This window comes from Aspergillus flavus, chromosome 8 (assembly GCF_009017415.1).
Source record: "Aspergillus flavus chromosome 8, complete sequence".
Taxonomy (NCBI): Eukaryota; Fungi; Ascomycota; class Eurotiomycetes; order Eurotiales; family Aspergillaceae; genus Aspergillus; species Aspergillus flavus.
The window spans coordinates 2,050,788-2,065,946 of NC_092403.1; the positions used below are offsets into that span (position 1 = coordinate 2,050,788).

The following is a 15,159-nucleotide window of genomic DNA, read 5'->3' on the forward strand; positions in this document are numbered from 1 at the left end:
GGTAAACCGGTTTACTACAGTTGGTTTGGGTAGGCCTCGGGCGCAGTGAATGGCATGGTGGGTGCCACAGTCCCTTGGCAGACATAGCCATTTTCCCCCGTGGATGACATGTACTGGGGGTCATAGGTCGGCTGCATCTCCGTGGGAGACATGGAGAAATTATACGATTCTTGTAATACGCTCATATCCTGATTGGAGACCCGAGGGCGTGGCCCGGCGTTGAAAGGGGGAGGATATGTCACTGAGTTCTGGTGCATAGGCATGAGCCGCGACTGGTCCATGGGCCCCCCTGGCTGCAGTCCCACCTGCACACTATACTCATCGTACGCGTCCATCGGCTCAGGCTCGGCGGATATGAACGCGCCTGACATGGTGGTAAAGTGGGGAACGCCGGTGGAGCTGAAAGGGACCCCAAGCCCGTCAGATTGCCCAACGTCATGACCTGGGTATGTTGCCTGCGTGTAGCCTATGGACATGTCTGCCCTGGCTTGGACCCCGTTCAGATTGGGCGCAAAATTGGTGGTTTCGCGCGAGATCGATTCTGGCTCGGAGCCAAGATCGCCCTTGCCAGTAGAACCTGGTCCCAGGTTGGACGATAGATCCCGTTCGTTGACGAGAGCTAACACGGGCATCGCGATCTGCTCCATGTGTTTGGCTAAATGCACCGTAAGCTTTTTCCAACTGCTGCAGACGTTACCACAGAACCGGCACGGCTCATCCTTTGGCCCCTTCGGATTGTCATGTCGACATTGCTCCACAAGGTTCCAGAGCTGCTCAATCTCGCGCTCTCGCTGGATCTCTGCCAGCACTTCGGGGGAATTCGGATCTACCGGATGTTTGGATAATCCTTTGGCTTTCGTTTTCTTTACCTTGGGCTCTGGCATCTTGTGCTCGCGGACAAGATGCTGCACAAAGTTATCCTTTCGGAAACAAGTATGGTTGCAATCGGGCTCCGAACAGGTCCACCATTCTAGTTGTCTATGCCGTTCGCTCTCATGTCGGACCCAGTCAGCCTTTCGTTTGAATGATTTGGGTTCGCTACAATGAGCAAAAGTACAGGTGAACGGCTGCACATCTTCGTGGACATGCTTGGTCCAATCCGATGGCTTTTGAAACTTCTTCACCTGGAAGCATATCGGGCATTCAAACTCCGCTGGGAGCCGTTTGACTGGCGGCAAAGGGACCCCCGGAGGGAACTGTGCTGCAGTGACAGCGCTTTCCCCGAGGGCTGGAGAATCATCGCCTGCCTCACCATGCCCAGGGATTTGGAATTGAGTATGGGGGGTTTCTGAATCCTGCGGGCCTGCACGAGGCGTCAACAGCAGGGCTTCGCCGCCCTGGGCAAAGCAAAATTTGCCTGAAGCACAGCCCTTCTCGCTAACCGCACAGGTATGAGTGAATTTGTTTTCCACCAACTTCTTATAGCGGCGAACTTGCTCGTTGGCAAAGCGGTCAAGTAGTGCCGGTTGAAGTCGGGGATTTAGCTGAGCGATTTGAGTCCTGAACCCTTCCAATGTAGGCACGGGGAGGCGTGACTGAACCGAAAGATCCATCACTAACCCTCTCTCATCAGGTACGTTATCGTCGTTCTCATCACCGTCACTGGTGCCATGCCCTAGTCGACTTTGGTTTGGTGGGGCGCTGCGAGGTTCTGGCTGTAAGTGTGAATATGCGATGTTGGCAACCGGTGGCCCACCATGGCTTGTCATTAGGTCGATGAGCCCAGGTGTTGACGGTCTGGGTATTTCACTTCTGCTCCGCCCACGGACCTTGAGCGAAGGCCAAGGGTTGCTTGTGGAGCTTGGGGATGCCACCCGAAGGGTATCTTTTCCACCAATGGCGGCCATTTGCCCGGCTATGGCAATAACGGCACCGCCAGTGCTCAAACTGGGTGACCTGGAAGATCTAGGCGATCTAGGTGAAAGGCCAAGGCTCAGTTTACGATGCGGGAAACTGTTCTTCCTTTGATGGGAGCTTTTATTTTCGTCGCCCTTGCTGTGGTCATCAGAGCCGGGTAGCGAGATAGAGAGATCAGACAGATGCCGCTTGAGATTGTTAGGTGGTTTGAGATTGTTGGACGATTTCCTGTGCAACAACTTGCGGAGACTGCTCCGCCGCTCGTGTTTCCTGCTTTTGTCGTTGCTGATAGCCAAATTTTCGAAGGAACCCCCCCCACCGAGGAGACTGTTGATATCGACGTCGCGGGTGCCCCAGGTTGCCGCGCGCGAAACATTATCCAAGTCCCTCACACGTCTCTCATACTCGACCATGGCCGCAGTTGAGCTTGCAGGCTGCGTGCGGGCCATGTCCGGAGAAGGGACCGGCGCGAGATCTCGCCACGGAGGTCGTCCCAGGAACTGATGCGGTGATGGTTCTTCACCTTCAGGACTGAGTTGGATTTCCTCTTCTCCCAGAACCCATCTCGCCTCATTCACACTGGCGGCCGGGGTTTCCGAGCCAGTTCCCTCGATTTCTGATTCATGATCGCTGTATTCCTCTTCACTGTTCTCAGTGACGAGTACGCCTGGTCCAGGGATGAGAGCAACTTTCAAGTTGAAGTAATCTTGCTGGAGCGAAGGGTCGCCAGCGCTCTTCGCTCTGCGTCGGTTACCTGTGTGCTTGCGGCCCCTGTGTGGGGTTGGGTCATCGCCATTCTCACTATTCGCCACACTGACTGAGGCCGACCAAGATCGAATATCTTCATTCTTCTCATCCAACTGTCGTCGCAGCTCCAGCTCATTCGGGCTCGGCACGTAAACATTTTTCCGGGACGTGGGGTCCACACCAGCGTGGCCAGTAGCTGCGTTTGGAATCCAGGATCCATCATGTCCTCGCGAGACAGACTGGACAGATCCAAGATATTTGCCATTGTCCACACCTGCTTCCTCGTCGGATTCGCTAGATGGCCCGCCGGGGGAAAGGTGTGTTGACGAATGACTTGGTCGCCGCATATCTCTGACTGGCGAATCACCCCGGGAAAAACTTTCAATTTTGACAATTGGGCTTCTGGCCCTGGGCGAGCCGAGGTCGCCGGGCACATCCAGACATTCATCGGGGGGACCAGTGATCAAAGTGAGTGCCTGCGGTTGGTTCTGCAAGGCAACAGGACCAGTCTGATTTTTGATACTGGTTGTCTCAGAAGAGAGGCTTGATTTGTTGGTCAGATTCGGAGTAAGTAGCTGAGAGGGATCCATGATCATCTGTGCAGAGTTCAACTCGTTCGGGTCTAATGCAGTGCTGCGCATCCCTGGATGTAAACCCCCGTCATACTGCCAACTATTCGAGTCTGGGGATAGGTCTGTACTGAAGGCTGCCGACAGGTAATCGGCGGTTGGCGATGTATGAACGCTCATCTCACTGGAGAGGTCGTCCGTGGGGCTAAGGTATTCAGAATAAGAAGCCGGATGTGCCTCATCGCGGGGCGAGTCACTGTGCACATGGGAACCTATAGGGGAAGAGGAAGCATCGCGCGAGCCATGATCTTCGCCGCTCACAGGGGTCAATCTGATTGCAGATGATCTGAAAGATGCTACCTCCGGATCTAGCTGGGCCGAGAGATAAGGGTCGGGAAAGGAAGCGTCATTAAGTTTTGCGGGATTGGGCGAGTCGTTCGGGACGAACTGAGGCGATAGCGTTGACATGGTTGTGGGTAAGCCAAATATCTGATGCCTCTTTTTTCGCGTGACCGGCACAAAATCAAAGGTATGAGGGATGTTGCAGTCTTGTCCTCTCTTCCAGACGGCTCTGCTAACGTGCGCGCGCAGTTCCTCTGGCTGGTACGGTAGAACCTCACTGAGATGGAAAGCAGAGTTGAGGACGCATGTCTAGAAAGCCATCGATGAGCAGAGCGGCGGTTTATGCAATCACAAAAAAAGTAAGTCAATAAGATATATTGAGTATATAGAAGTAACAGAAAAAGAATCCGTAAATAGCAGTCACTTTCAATTAGGCCACCGCAGGAATCATTCTGCGGGCGTTCTTGATCGCAATTCAGCTTGTTCTCGACCAATGACGTATATTGAATTGACCTCCAGAACTGCCTTTACTGGTAACGGGCAATGGGAAAAGGCCAAGAAGATGAATGAGGTCGAGATAAAATCGACGGGAGGGACAGAAAGAACCGTGGGTTCAAAGTTTGGGAGGAGCTAATGGCAGTGGGGAACAGAAATTAAAGAGAGAAAAAAAAAGGGGGGTGGTTTTTAAGCGTAACGGCGCCTTGTAGGGCAGATTGACGAAAAGGTTGGTGGAGGATAAATAGCAAAAGAGTCTTGGCTACCTATACAGATACGACGCAAAAAGAGGGGTAAGCACGAGCCAAATCGAGGAGAGATAGAGTGGGAAATCCCCCGTGGTATTGCGCAAGATTAAATCCGAAGGAGAAAAGGAGGAACGAAGAGGAAGGAGGAAGAAGAAGAAGAAGAAGAAGAAGAAGAGGAAGGACTGGGAAAAGATGCCTTGCGGCTGAAATGAGGACTGAGCCACAAATGAACAGGGAAACAAACAGTAAGAAGGGAGAGGAGGGCACGTCATGTGTTCTTTTTCAAGAGCCTCTTGAGCGATTGTAACGTGATTGCAAGGCGGTTTTGGTTGATGAGGCTCCTACACATCAAACATTACAAGCAGAATTGATCCCCATATAATAATAACTCATTTTGTTATGCTAATGGGGAAGGTTACATTCTTTCATCTGCTCAAGGAGAGACATTTAATTCAACTCAGCCATTTCAGTTCTCACGAAATTAAATTTACAGGATGGAGTTATCCATGTTCAACAGGCGCCGGTGTTAAGAAAGTGTGGGCGCGTGGCTGGCCAGTGAGAACGAAGTGGGGTTCTCATTAGAGAGATTACGTCCATTCAGTAAGAGGCAGGATTATCCTTATCTGCACGGCTTTCTGGTCCATTTTACCTTGGATTTTTGAAGAGAGAGAGAGAAGGGTGGGGGAGAGCAAAAGAGAAGAAGAAAAAAAAAAAAAAAAAAGAAAAGAAACGAACGTAACTTTTCGGTTTTCACCACGAATCAACAAACAGGATACCACCGTCAGCAATGGATCATCAATAATCAAAATGTTGACCCGAATGGTGCTGTGGCTGGATGGGAGGACAAGAGAGGGTCAAACCCCCGGCCCCGTTTAGTGTTCTATATTCAGTACCCGTAGGATGCTGATCCTTGAGCAAGGTCATTCCGCAATCCAGATACGAAGGAAGAAGGCAATCGAGAGGTAATCTTCATCGGTACCTGATGTATGGTCTGCCCATTTACATCCATGTCTGATGCGCTTGCATCACACTCATTTGATCCTCCTCCCTATGAGAGGAGAGAAAAGCCAAAACAAAAAAAAAAAAAAAAAAAGGTTTGGTGTAAAGGTGTTGGATATCATGAACCACAGACCAGTCGGTTATGGTTCCAAAGGTATCTTTTTGGTCCACTAAAAAAAATGCTAAATCTCCACTCCTGTTGCTCTGTTTCTCCCCCACAACACGGGCGGACAGGAACCGGACAATCGATTCAGGAACCCTTGTTCAATGAACGGCCCTCTGTAAGGTTAACCTGAATAGAGTGATGATTATTGTTGCAGATATTTCTAGCTGCGAAACGACTGCGCCACGACTGACTTACCTGAATGCCACTACTAGAAGCATCTTGAAGGGTACTGCAGGACATCGATCATCGATCCATATCGACCAATTAATTATGCTCGGGCGCATCGTGTTGGTTGGGCGAGCCAAGCAATCAGAACCGGCCTGAGGCTGTGCACGATGTTTCGGTCCAGACCAGACTGTTGCGCGAGAAAATGCGACTTGGAGGTCGGAACAAGCTTTAAAAACTAAGTCGGATATTTTCTGCTCTCCATCCTAGCCTAGTCATGCGTGGCTGTGCTCTTCCCCCCTTTCTGTAGTCCATAGCGGTCAGGGCGATCTCGACGCCGGAGGGAACTAAATGCACAGTCAGTCCAATATCGCTGACCATAGACATCACGGCAATATACTCTAGTCTCAATTAAAAATAGATACAAAGGTCATCGGAACTGAAGAAAGGGACTGCAGATCATTTTCGTCAACTGACATCACATACATTAGGGAGTGTCATCATCCCGATGAGCATGAATCATAACAAATAATACACATCATGAAAACCGTCACACTGCAGGATGCAGAGGGTAAGTTCAAAAGAAGAAGTAGAAGGGAATGAAAGAAGGGAAGAAGGAAAGGAGTACAATAAGAAATAAAGAAAATGACACGCTCAAACTCCCACCAAATGCTATACGGAAAAAAAAAAAAAAAAAAAAAAAAAGAAAGAAAGAAAGAAAGAAAAGGAAAGGTAAAAAGTGTGAAACAAGAAGAGGGTAAACAAAGAGAATTCTAAAAGAATGGCAAAGGCTTTTCTGTTCTCGAGTTTAGTTGCCCTATAATGGAAACAGAAGTATATTGTCGCAAAGGAGTGAACAAACCAAAACACCGCGCTTAGATCACTTAACCCACTGAAATAATCAAGACAACCTCTTCCCAGAAACGTAACACAAGCTTTTCATGTACAGCCAACAGCTGGCAGGTCTATGATGCCTAGCCTTCATACTTTCAGCAGCTTTCATGTCTTCCGATGTACCCTAATCACTCTACAGGGTATCGAAGCTTGCTTTACCTCGCCTGGGGGAGTTGGGTGTAGAGCCTCTCGACTCGCTTCGAGGCCTTTCTTCTCCACCGACTAGGGAGTCCATGGACCGCCTTGCCAGCTCTTGGCGTCGAGCCATAACCACAGGGGAGTCGGAGTACAAAACACTGCCTTGAGTATAAGTACAGGAGAGGGCTTTCTCCTCGTCTTCTGCAAAATCTTCATGTGCTGCCTCCCGAATTATGCGAGGGAAAGTCCGGAGAATGACGTGACGAGTGGGGTCCTCCTTGGAGCCGACACAGCCTTCTTTCGGGGTTCCATATTCCTCCCAGGTCTCATTCGAGGTGCCTTCTGAGTCGGGCGCGGGGAAAGAGGCCATGATGAGTTCCCGTTCGACACGAGCAAGTCTCCACGTCTCAGCGGCCAACTTGACAATCTTCCGCACGCTTGTATGAAGGGTATCCATGTGTTTAGGGTCGGCGAAGTGCTTGAGGTGGTCGATGATCTCGTCAACGATCACAGCGGCCACAACGTTGATCGACTGCTTGGCATCGGATGTCGTGTACGCAGCTTTCAGCGTCTGTTGCCTCCAGAAGGCTTCACGTCTCACAGACTTGCGTCGAATGTCCATCGAGAGCATCTGGAAGAAAGTATCCGCTTTCCCGTATCTCTTGCCCAAGGTGAAAAGGAACGGATGGAAGATTCGGTAAGTCAAAGTCTTCGTGATGATATGTTGAACGTATGCGGAGCGCAGTTCACGCGATGCCGGGGTATTATCAAGGAAGGACGGTAGCTCCTGAGGTATCTTGGACAGTACATCCTTGGGAGGATCGATTGGAAGGTACGCAAAGTGCTCCTTAGACAAGGAAACAATAAGACGAGAAAGCTGGCCGAAGCAGTCCAAACTAGATTATAGAATTCTTATCAGAGCAGGTACAATTGATAGCATTATTGACATCTCATAATCTTCGTCACCATCGTGATCATAATTCTATAGGGAAAATCGAAAAGGACAAAAGAAAACAAATGAACGTGGCACAGTTCTGGCCAGAACGGTAAAAAAGGCATCACAGAAGACAGTCTGGAAGATTAAGAAGACAAAAGGAAATTTTTTGAAAGACAGTCAAGTACTAAAACACATTCTCAATGCACTAGGTCACACTTACAAGAATGGATCTCCCTTCGTGCTCTTGAGGTCAGTGGCTTCTCCAAGGCTGTGAAGGGTCTTTCTCAACCTATCGCAGTCTTTGCCCAAATTATCAATGGTGAGGCGCATGCCGTCAGATGCTGCCTGTAGTTGTTGCTCCTTGACGACATTATCCTCTTCCACCTTTTGCTTTTCGCGCTCACAGTGGGCGAGTTCATCGCACTTGTCCGTGATGCGCTGCTCCAGTTCGCCCCTCTCATCGGCCCAGCGCCTCTCCATGTCAGCCACATGGTCCGCATGGGTGTTGTTGAGGAGTTCAACTTCATTGGCATGTTGCACACGAGTCTCCTCGAGCTCCTTGTGCTTGTTCTCGAGATCGGTCTTGGTGGAGTCTAATTCGTTCACCTTGTCATCGAAGTTCGACTGCAACGTGTCGTGTGCTTCTTGCATCTGTCGCTTCTGATCTTCGTAATCATTCTTCATTGCTTCTTGCTGGTCAAGCAACTCTTTCTCGCGAGCAGCCAAAGCTTCTGCTGCTGCTTTTTCATCCTCGGCCTTGATCTCTTCGAAAGATTCGGTCATTTCCCGTTTCTGAGTCGCAAGAGCGTCCACCTTCTCTTGTTCGCGCCTCTCACATTCCTTCTCATGAGCCTCTTGGGCTTCTTTCATGCTGGTGTTAAGCGTCCTGACTTCCTCTTCGAGGTCATGTTTGTTCCGCGTCAGCTCCTCGTTCGACCTCTCGGATTCCTCCAGCTTCTCCTCAAGGTCCTTCCGCTTCTCGTCAAGATTTCCAAGCTCCATGCGGAGCTCGTTGATCGTGTTCTTCAGTTTGGTGGACTCTTCCGCCGCCTCGTTGGCAGTTTTCCTCATTTGCGTCTGAAGAGCTTCAATGTAGAAGTCCTTGTGCATCAAATCCTGCTCATGCTGGGTCTTCATCTGTTGAAACTCAGCTTCGCGGGCTTGCAGCTTGCTTTTCGTATTCCTGTAACTGCCCAACAAGCGGTTGATGTCTGGGATGGCATCTTGGATTCTCTGCAGAAGTTCAATTGGTTCTTCGACGGGGTGCTCCGGAGGCGACATCATTCCCTTATGGTGACCGTTATGGCCATTGTGATGTCCGTTCTGAGGGGCGAAGAATCCATTCCCGTTGGCATAAGTCAGATCGCGCAAATGCTGGTAGGCTGTCGCGGTGCTGGGCTCCATAGAGCCCCGGGGGGTGGGTTGCATGCCCGGGGGATAGAAGGCATACTGGGGCATAAACCCAGCAGTGGTCATGACGGGGGAATAAGCTGTAGCATAGCTAGCTACGCTAGGAGCAGTACTCGGAGGAGGCATATGGTGCATAGGAGCCATTGCCGGCTGTACTGGCGGCGTAGCGTGTGGCGTAGCGTGCGGGGATATCATCGGTGACATATAAGCGTGGCGGGCGAGGGGGCTGGTAACTTTTGGCGACGCGGATTTCTGGACAGGGGAGGCAACCTTCTGGAATGGCGATGCTGCCTTTGATACAGGAGAGGCCATCTTCTGGACTGGTGAAGGATGCTGTAGCGTGGACGGAGGTTCTTGATATACAGAAGCGACCGGCGGGGGTGTTGGTGCGGGTGGAATGACTTCCGCAGGAAGCTCGGCTTCCTGCATCGACGAAACAGTTTCAGCCATAGGTGGGGCTGCCTGAGGTACAGGTGAAGCAGGCTTAGGAGCTGGTGAAGCGGCCTTGGGTGTAGGTGCAGCGTCCCTAGGCGCAGGTGAAACAGCCCTAGGTGTGGGGGAAGCGTTCTTTGGCACAGGAGAAGCTGGCTTGGACACAGGTGGGGTAGTTTGGCGGGTGGGGGAAGTAGGTGCTGCCTCAACTGCCTCAAAGGAGGGGTCAGATACAGTAGCTGTGTGTGACTCAATCTCTGGCGCGTCGGTCTTTGTGGGAGATGCAAACTCAACGAATTGAGTCTCCGTAGCAGATGGGGTCTCTACGGATGCCGTGGTTGGGTCCGTCGAGAACAATGGGGTCTGTGGTGCTGTCACTGGGGTGGGCTCCGGTGGTTCGACAACTTGTTCCCTCGATACGTCGATATTCTCCGGAGTCGTTTCAGTGGCCTTCTCAACTGGATGTTCTGCTGCTCCTAGTTCCTCTTGGTGTAATTCTTGAGGCACTTCGGGGTCCCGCTGGACATCACTCGCGTCTAGCTGCTGACTTGAGGAGAGGTCGGGGGCAGTCACTTGGGCAGAACCATCCTCTTCAGGATTGGTCGGTGGTTGAGGTTGTTGCTCAGGTGTAGGGGCTGTTGAAACTTCCTCAGTAGTGGGCTGTAGTTGTTCCTGCTCCACTTCTTGTGCTGGCGCCAGCTCTGTCTCTGGGATTGACTCTGTGGCAATTTCTGGTACAACTTCGGCTGCGACTTCAGGTGCAACTTCTGGTGCTGACGGTGACTCAACTTCCACTGGGTTTTCCACTGGGTTTTCCACTGGGTTTTCCACTGGGTTTTCCACTGGGTTTTCCACTGGGTTTTCCACTGGGTTTTCCACTAGGGCTTCTACTGGAGCTTCCACTGGAGCCTCTGGTTGTTGGGGCTCGGCTTCGATTGCTTCTTCTGGCTGTAGTTGCAGTTGCTGTTCCTGTTCTTGCAGCTGTTGCTCTGGCTGTTCCTCTTGCAACTGTAGATCAGGTTGTTGATCTTGCAGCTGTTGGTCAAGGGGTGGTTGATCTTGCAACTGTTGGTCAAGGGGCGGCTGGTCTTGCAGCTCTTGCTCAAGTGGTTGCTCTTGCAGTGGCTCCGATGATGGATCTTGCAGTGGCTCTGCTTGCTGGTCTGGGAGCTGTTGATCTGCTTGCTCTGCTGGGGGTTGGTCTAGGGGTTGATCTGTTGTTTGCTCGGAGAGTTGGTCTATTGGTTGCTCAGGCTGTTGCTCTGAGGTCTGCTCTGTGGGTTGGTCAAGTTGTTGGTCAGTTATTTGCTCCACTGCTTGATCAGATGGCTGTTCGGGTTGTTGTTGTTCTTGCAGCTGTGATTCAGCTAGCTGTGGCTCCTGAGATTGTTGTTCAACAGGTTGTTGTTCAACAGGTTGTTGTTCCTGCTGTTGTTGTTCCTCTGATTGTGGTTCAGGAATAGTAACATCAGGTGCAGCAGGTGGAGGTGTTTGAATCTCTGACTCCTCTTGGGCCTTTGACTTCTTATTATTTTTTTTGCTACCGGACTTGCCCTTTCCTTTCTTGGCTCCGGCCATGGTGATTAAAATAATGCGTGCCCAAGTTCAAGAAAGGAAAAAAAAAGACGTGTTACCAGTAGGCTAAAAAACCTGTTAGCAAAAACGCAATTGGGTGGTGGTTGGGGTGTGAAGCAATACATGGAAACGCGCTCAGCGGCGCCAAAGATATATTCCGATCTGATATGGAGAAAAGATGACAACTTGCACCGGGGGCGAAGGTCAAACGATCACACGACAGATACAGGGAAGAAAGTCAGGACGAAAAAAGTAATGCGAGAAAGAAAATTCGCCCTAGAGCAGGGAAGCCTGGAAGTGGGCGCAAATGGTTGCAATCCACGAAGTCAAGACGCCCGATGGTAAATACCTGCGTTGAACGCAAGTAGACAATTCTGGCAAGACAAGAAAAGATGTCAACTCGTCAAATAAATAATTTGGATTTCTGAGGAATCGGAATTAATTAAACCATTAGGCGAGGTAGTAAAAAAAACGCAGCTAAGAATCTATCCTAAAACACGCCCAAAAAAAGAAACTTGCTGCACACTGGAGGCATTGCTTCCAGCCTCAAGGGGGCTGGTAAGGCGAACAAACGGACCGAACCTTAGAACAGTAATTGATACCCATTCAACATGGACCACCAAGGCAGGAAAGGTAAGAGCATACATTTCTCGCGCGAAACGGGGATACAGAAGTGGACCGATCATTTCAAGATGGAGAGAGAGTATCACCCAATGAGTAAGCATTGGGCAGCAATAGCACTGCTTTTTTCAGGGTGGCAGGATGAATCATAGCGTGCAGATGAGGAAAAAAAAACGAGAAAGAAAAAAGGTATTGCATACAGTCATAATACTATCATCTATGACAGGACGGAGGATTCAGTCAAAGTCGGTCGAGGAGGCAGGTAACGAGTGGGTCGAAAGCGCTAAAATCAGATCGATGACATGTCGCCTCTGATAGCCAAACGTTCAGACGCCTGCATGTTTTGGGAGGGACCGCAGCCCAATTGACACCATGCGACTGGGGAACAGTGGGGAGCGCCATCTCGGAATGAGGCAGTTAGTCGTGCATCAGCACCACCTCCAAGTGCGGTGTAAAGAAAAACCACCATTACTGTCGAGACAACGCAGCGACCCGCCGACTTGTTGCAGGAGGCAACAAGGTAGTGTAGACCCATGCCACTAAGGCCATTTCTCCCCAACGCCGGTTTCGAATAGATTTCGTTCCACGCTCCGGGATTCCCTGTAAACTATCCGAGCGAGGCGAGACTCACATTCTTTTCGGAGTCCGCAGCGTTTTGGGCTGTTTGAGCGGCATATTCGTCGTCACCGACTAAGAAGATGTGGACTACGGAGGACTACGAGAAAGGAAAATAATCATGCTTCTCATTGGCAGGTGACCAGTGTCCCCGTGCCAAGACCCGTGAGGGCCCTAAACCGCATCTAGTAACCATCACGTGATATCCGCCTCGAACCGCTCACCAGCTTGCGTTCCTCCTCCAAATGGACGGCATCATATTCGTTTGGCCCTGCCAATTGTCTTCCTCCACACTATGTTCTTCGCTAGGCGATCGGCCACTTCCGCGCGGCTACTGCTGCGCAACCAACCCCAGCGGCGATTCGACTCGCACGCGGCTCACCACCATGCTGAGCCTGTGAACGAGAGCTTCGGTGTACGTTTCTTGGACCCCTCTACAATTCGATATCTTCAATGGTAGCAGCGGCCTGCTGCCCGCCAATTGGTAGCTATAACTAACATGGATCTTTGTGACCTGTACAGCGTAGCTTCTACGTCACCGTCGGCTCCTTCGCCTCTGCCTACGTCCTTTACCGACTGAGCAAGTCCACCGAGGAGTCTGGATCGCAATCGTGGATTTCCAGCCTCATCCAAAAGTGGACCCCTTCGGAGAAGGTTTTTGAAGAGAGAAATGCCATTCGCACTGTCGTAATGGAGAAGGCTGCCCATGACCGCCACTTGTTCCAGAGTCAGGGCCCTAGAGCCGTTTTCGAATTGAAGCAGCCCGAGTATGTCTCATATAACCGCACCTGTTCTTGCAGACCAAGCTAACATAACTCGTTTCTTCCCCCCTCCAGGGTCAGCTTCAACTCCGCCCCGCCTTTCAACGTCCCTGCCGGCTCGGCTATGGATATGAGCCATGTTACCGCACACTATGAGCGCCAAAATAGGGAGCTGGAAGAGGCCCGTGTTGCCCGGATGCAAGATGGCAAGGTTGTCTCTATCTATGATTAGACAAAATTGATTTCGTTTTCATGTTCCAAGACGCCGGTAGTAGGCATGACAGGGTCAAACATTATGTACATATAACAGGACAGTTCAAGGTTTCGTTGACAGTTTCAGTTGTTGATTGTCTTGTATTTCTGACTCTACCGGGGAAAGAAATGCCCATAAGCCACAATATCTCCGGACAAGGTTGACCTTTCCATGCGATATCTTTCTATCTACCATTATTGGAGACCTTTGGGCGCAATCTCCAGGACTATTCTACCCACCCCTTCTGACTTAACATCCATCCGCTCCTTCACATCCAGTTCATCACCACCGACAGTATTAAACACTTCCAAAAATTCGTCCACACCACCACCGACTCCAAAGTAAACTTTCTTCGCAGCCAACAAAGCTCTACTTCTCCCGCCTGCCCGAATAGGACGACGGATCAAAGCCAGCAAGGTTTCCGAAAACGCTCTCAAAGACGCCGGAGAGTATATCGTTTCACTAGCAAGGACCAACGTTCCATGTTTGGCTTTCTCACCTGACGTGAACACCAGATCAACGAAAGCAGGAGACCAGGCACCGGAGATGAATTCTATGGAGATGCCCCGTTCCGCAATGTCCTTCTTGAAAGCCTCAAGAAGTTCCGGAGTGATATCCAACTCTAGCTCCTCCTCAACCTGGTCTTCTGCCCCAGCAACTGACACCGACTTCTGACGCATAACAATATAGCTCCAAGTCAGAAGCAGGTTAGGCAAAGTCACCAGTCGAAGAACTACAGAGTTGTAGTCCGCAAACGTGAAACGAATATTTTGTGACGACCCCTTAGGGTTGGACAGCGATTGCGCAAACAGAGCAAGCGACGGCACTGCCGTTCCGGCTCCAAGCTAGAGATGTTTCATCAGTAAGCTGTTTGATAGACGGGGCTAAGATTAAATGCCCAAAAAAAGTAAAACCAACCTCGATGATATGTCGATCCCCCGCATCAGCGTTAGATAGTATGTTTTCATTAGCAACCAACTTCGCGAGATCTACTGAGCATTCCCACGTCTTGAAACCGCCTTCGTAGATATTGGGTGTGATATCTCCTTTCTCGAGTCCGGAGATCAGCTCTTCATTCGCATAATCGGCAGTATCCTCCGCCATCAATTGCGTCCGGATATCAAACACTTCGCGACGAGCGAGTGTAAGTGTCTTGACAGATGTTTGATCATCTTGAGTTGTGTTTATGTTGAGTTTGTTGAATGAAACCTGAGACGGGAGACTTGAGAGCTACAACATAGTCAGTCAATCCTTTGCTCAACCTAATGCATTATATAACAAATCGTATTCGTTCTCAACTGTAGCACAAGAGCTAGAAAGCTCTTTGGCACCCAGAGAAGGGGCTAAACCTTAATGCCAATTAGGGCACATCGGTGTTAAGATGAACCTACCAGATCACTTAGTTCATGCCTCTGGGCTGCAACTAGTTCAGGGAGTGTGCTGCTACTATCTTGCGTAACGGATGTATACCCCTCATCAACAGTGTTCAATTCCGAGTCATCAATGTCAATATCATCCCCAGCGAAGCCGAAGCTGAATGCGGACGCCATTATAAAAGACCGCGTTAATTATCACAGCCAGATCCTGCTGAGATATCACCAAAAGCTATTGGGTGATATGCCGATATAAAATACAGACGCGGGGCACGTGTAGATAGTGTCGAAACGGTTATAGTTTGATAAAGCCGTAGGGTGTAAGCCAGATTTTGAGGACACAAGATCCTCCGGGAGATACCGTATGACCCGTACGGATATGCTAGGGACTTTGATTCCAAATTTGAATGTTTAGTAGCTATAGTCTTGGGAGCTTCTTCATCTTTCAACTTTGTTTCAAATTTTTTGCGGTATGGCCATAGATGACTAAGCATGTTTATGGTGATGCTGTGGTACAAGTCATTTATCTGACTACTTCATGTTTAAAGTATCTTTGCACTAT

The 15,159-nt window shown here is 50.2% G+C and overlaps 4 protein-coding genes across 4 annotated transcripts; 1 reads left to right on the plus strand and 3 right to left on the minus strand.

Annotated features, from left to right (window-relative positions):
* Positions 1 to 14: 14 nt before the first annotated feature.
* On the minus strand, positions 15 to 3,641 carry F9C07_13289 (putative C2H2 finger domain protein; the record flags this gene model as incomplete). Its single annotated transcript, XM_041287474.1, has 1 exon — positions 15 to 3,641. One exon carries the CDS (start codon positions 3,639 to 3,641, stop codon positions 15 to 17), a length of 3,627 nt encoding a protein of 1,208 aa, XP_041151102.1.
* A 2,585-nt stretch (positions 3,642 to 6,226) lies between these two features.
* Positions 6,227 to 12,296, minus strand: F9C07_2287492 (RNA polymerase Rpb1 C-terminal repeat domain protein). Its single transcript, XM_041295239.2, has 2 exons — positions 7,778 to 12,296; positions 6,227 to 7,516 (listed from the first exon to the last, which is right to left on the minus strand). The coding sequence occupies exons 1-2, from the start codon at positions 10,975 to 10,977 to the stop codon at positions 6,616 to 6,618; spliced, it is 4,101 nt and encodes a 1,366-aa protein (XP_041151101.1). The 5' UTR covers positions 10,978 to 12,296; the 3' UTR covers positions 6,227 to 6,615.
* On the minus strand, positions 12,297 to 15,158 carry F9C07_2287495 (uncharacterized protein). Its single transcript, XM_041295232.2, has 5 exons — positions 14,616 to 15,158; positions 14,143 to 14,454; positions 13,047 to 14,069; positions 12,733 to 12,977; positions 12,297 to 12,625 (listed from the first exon to the last, which is right to left on the minus strand). The coding sequence occupies exons 1-3, from the start codon at positions 14,772 to 14,774 to the stop codon at positions 13,419 to 13,421; spliced, it is 1,122 nt and encodes a 373-aa protein (XP_041151099.1). The 5' UTR covers positions 14,775 to 15,158; the 3' UTR covers positions 12,297 to 12,625; positions 12,733 to 12,977; positions 13,047 to 13,418.
* F9C07_1949192 (NADH-ubiquinone oxidoreductase subunit) lies at positions 12,323 to 13,311 on the plus strand. The gene is made up of 3 exons (XM_041287473.2): positions 12,323 to 12,625; positions 12,733 to 12,977; positions 13,047 to 13,311. The coding sequence occupies exons 1-3, from the start codon at positions 12,506 to 12,508 to the stop codon at positions 13,201 to 13,203; spliced, it is 522 nt and encodes a 173-aa protein (XP_041151100.1). The 5' UTR covers positions 12,323 to 12,505; the 3' UTR covers positions 13,204 to 13,311.
* Position 15,159: the final 1 nt, after the last annotated feature.

What these genes read in the sequence shown, in the direction of transcription:
- F9C07_2287492 (XM_041295239.2), bottom strand. Translation starts at nt 10,977, where the DNA reads ATGGCCGGAGCCAAGAAAGGAAAGGGCAAGTCCGGTAGCAAAAAAAAT. An exon ending in ACGAAGGGAGATCCATTCTT is followed by an intron (nt 7,517 to 7,777) that starts GTAAGTGTGACC and finishes TCTATAATCTAG; the next exon opens with TTTGGACTGCTTCGGCCAGC.
- F9C07_1949192 (XM_041287473.2), top strand. Translation starts at nt 12,506, where the DNA reads ATGTTCTTCGCTAGGCGATCGGCCACTTCCGCGCGGCTACTGCTGCGC. An exon ending in CTGTGAACGAGAGCTTCGGT is followed by an intron (nt 12,626 to 12,732) that starts GTACGTTTCTTG and finishes TGACCTGTACAG; the next exon opens with CGTAGCTTCTACGTCACCGT. An exon ending in TTCGAATTGAAGCAGCCCGA is followed by an intron (nt 12,978 to 13,046) that starts GTATGTCTCATA and finishes TCCCCCCTCCAG; the next exon opens with GGTCAGCTTCAACTCCGCCC.
- F9C07_2287495 (XM_041295232.2), bottom strand. Translation starts at nt 14,774, where the DNA reads ATGGCGTCCGCATTCAGCTTCGGCTTCGCTGGGGATGATATTGACATT. An exon ending in GGCATGAACTAAGTGATCTG is followed by an intron (nt 14,455 to 14,615) that starts GTAGGTTCATCT and finishes ACTATGTTGTAG; the next exon opens with CTCTCAAGTCTCCCGTCTCA. An exon ending in GGGATCGACATATCATCGAG is followed by an intron (nt 14,070 to 14,142) that starts GTTGGTTTTACT and finishes AAACATCTCTAG; the next exon opens with CTTGGAGCCGGAACGGCAGT.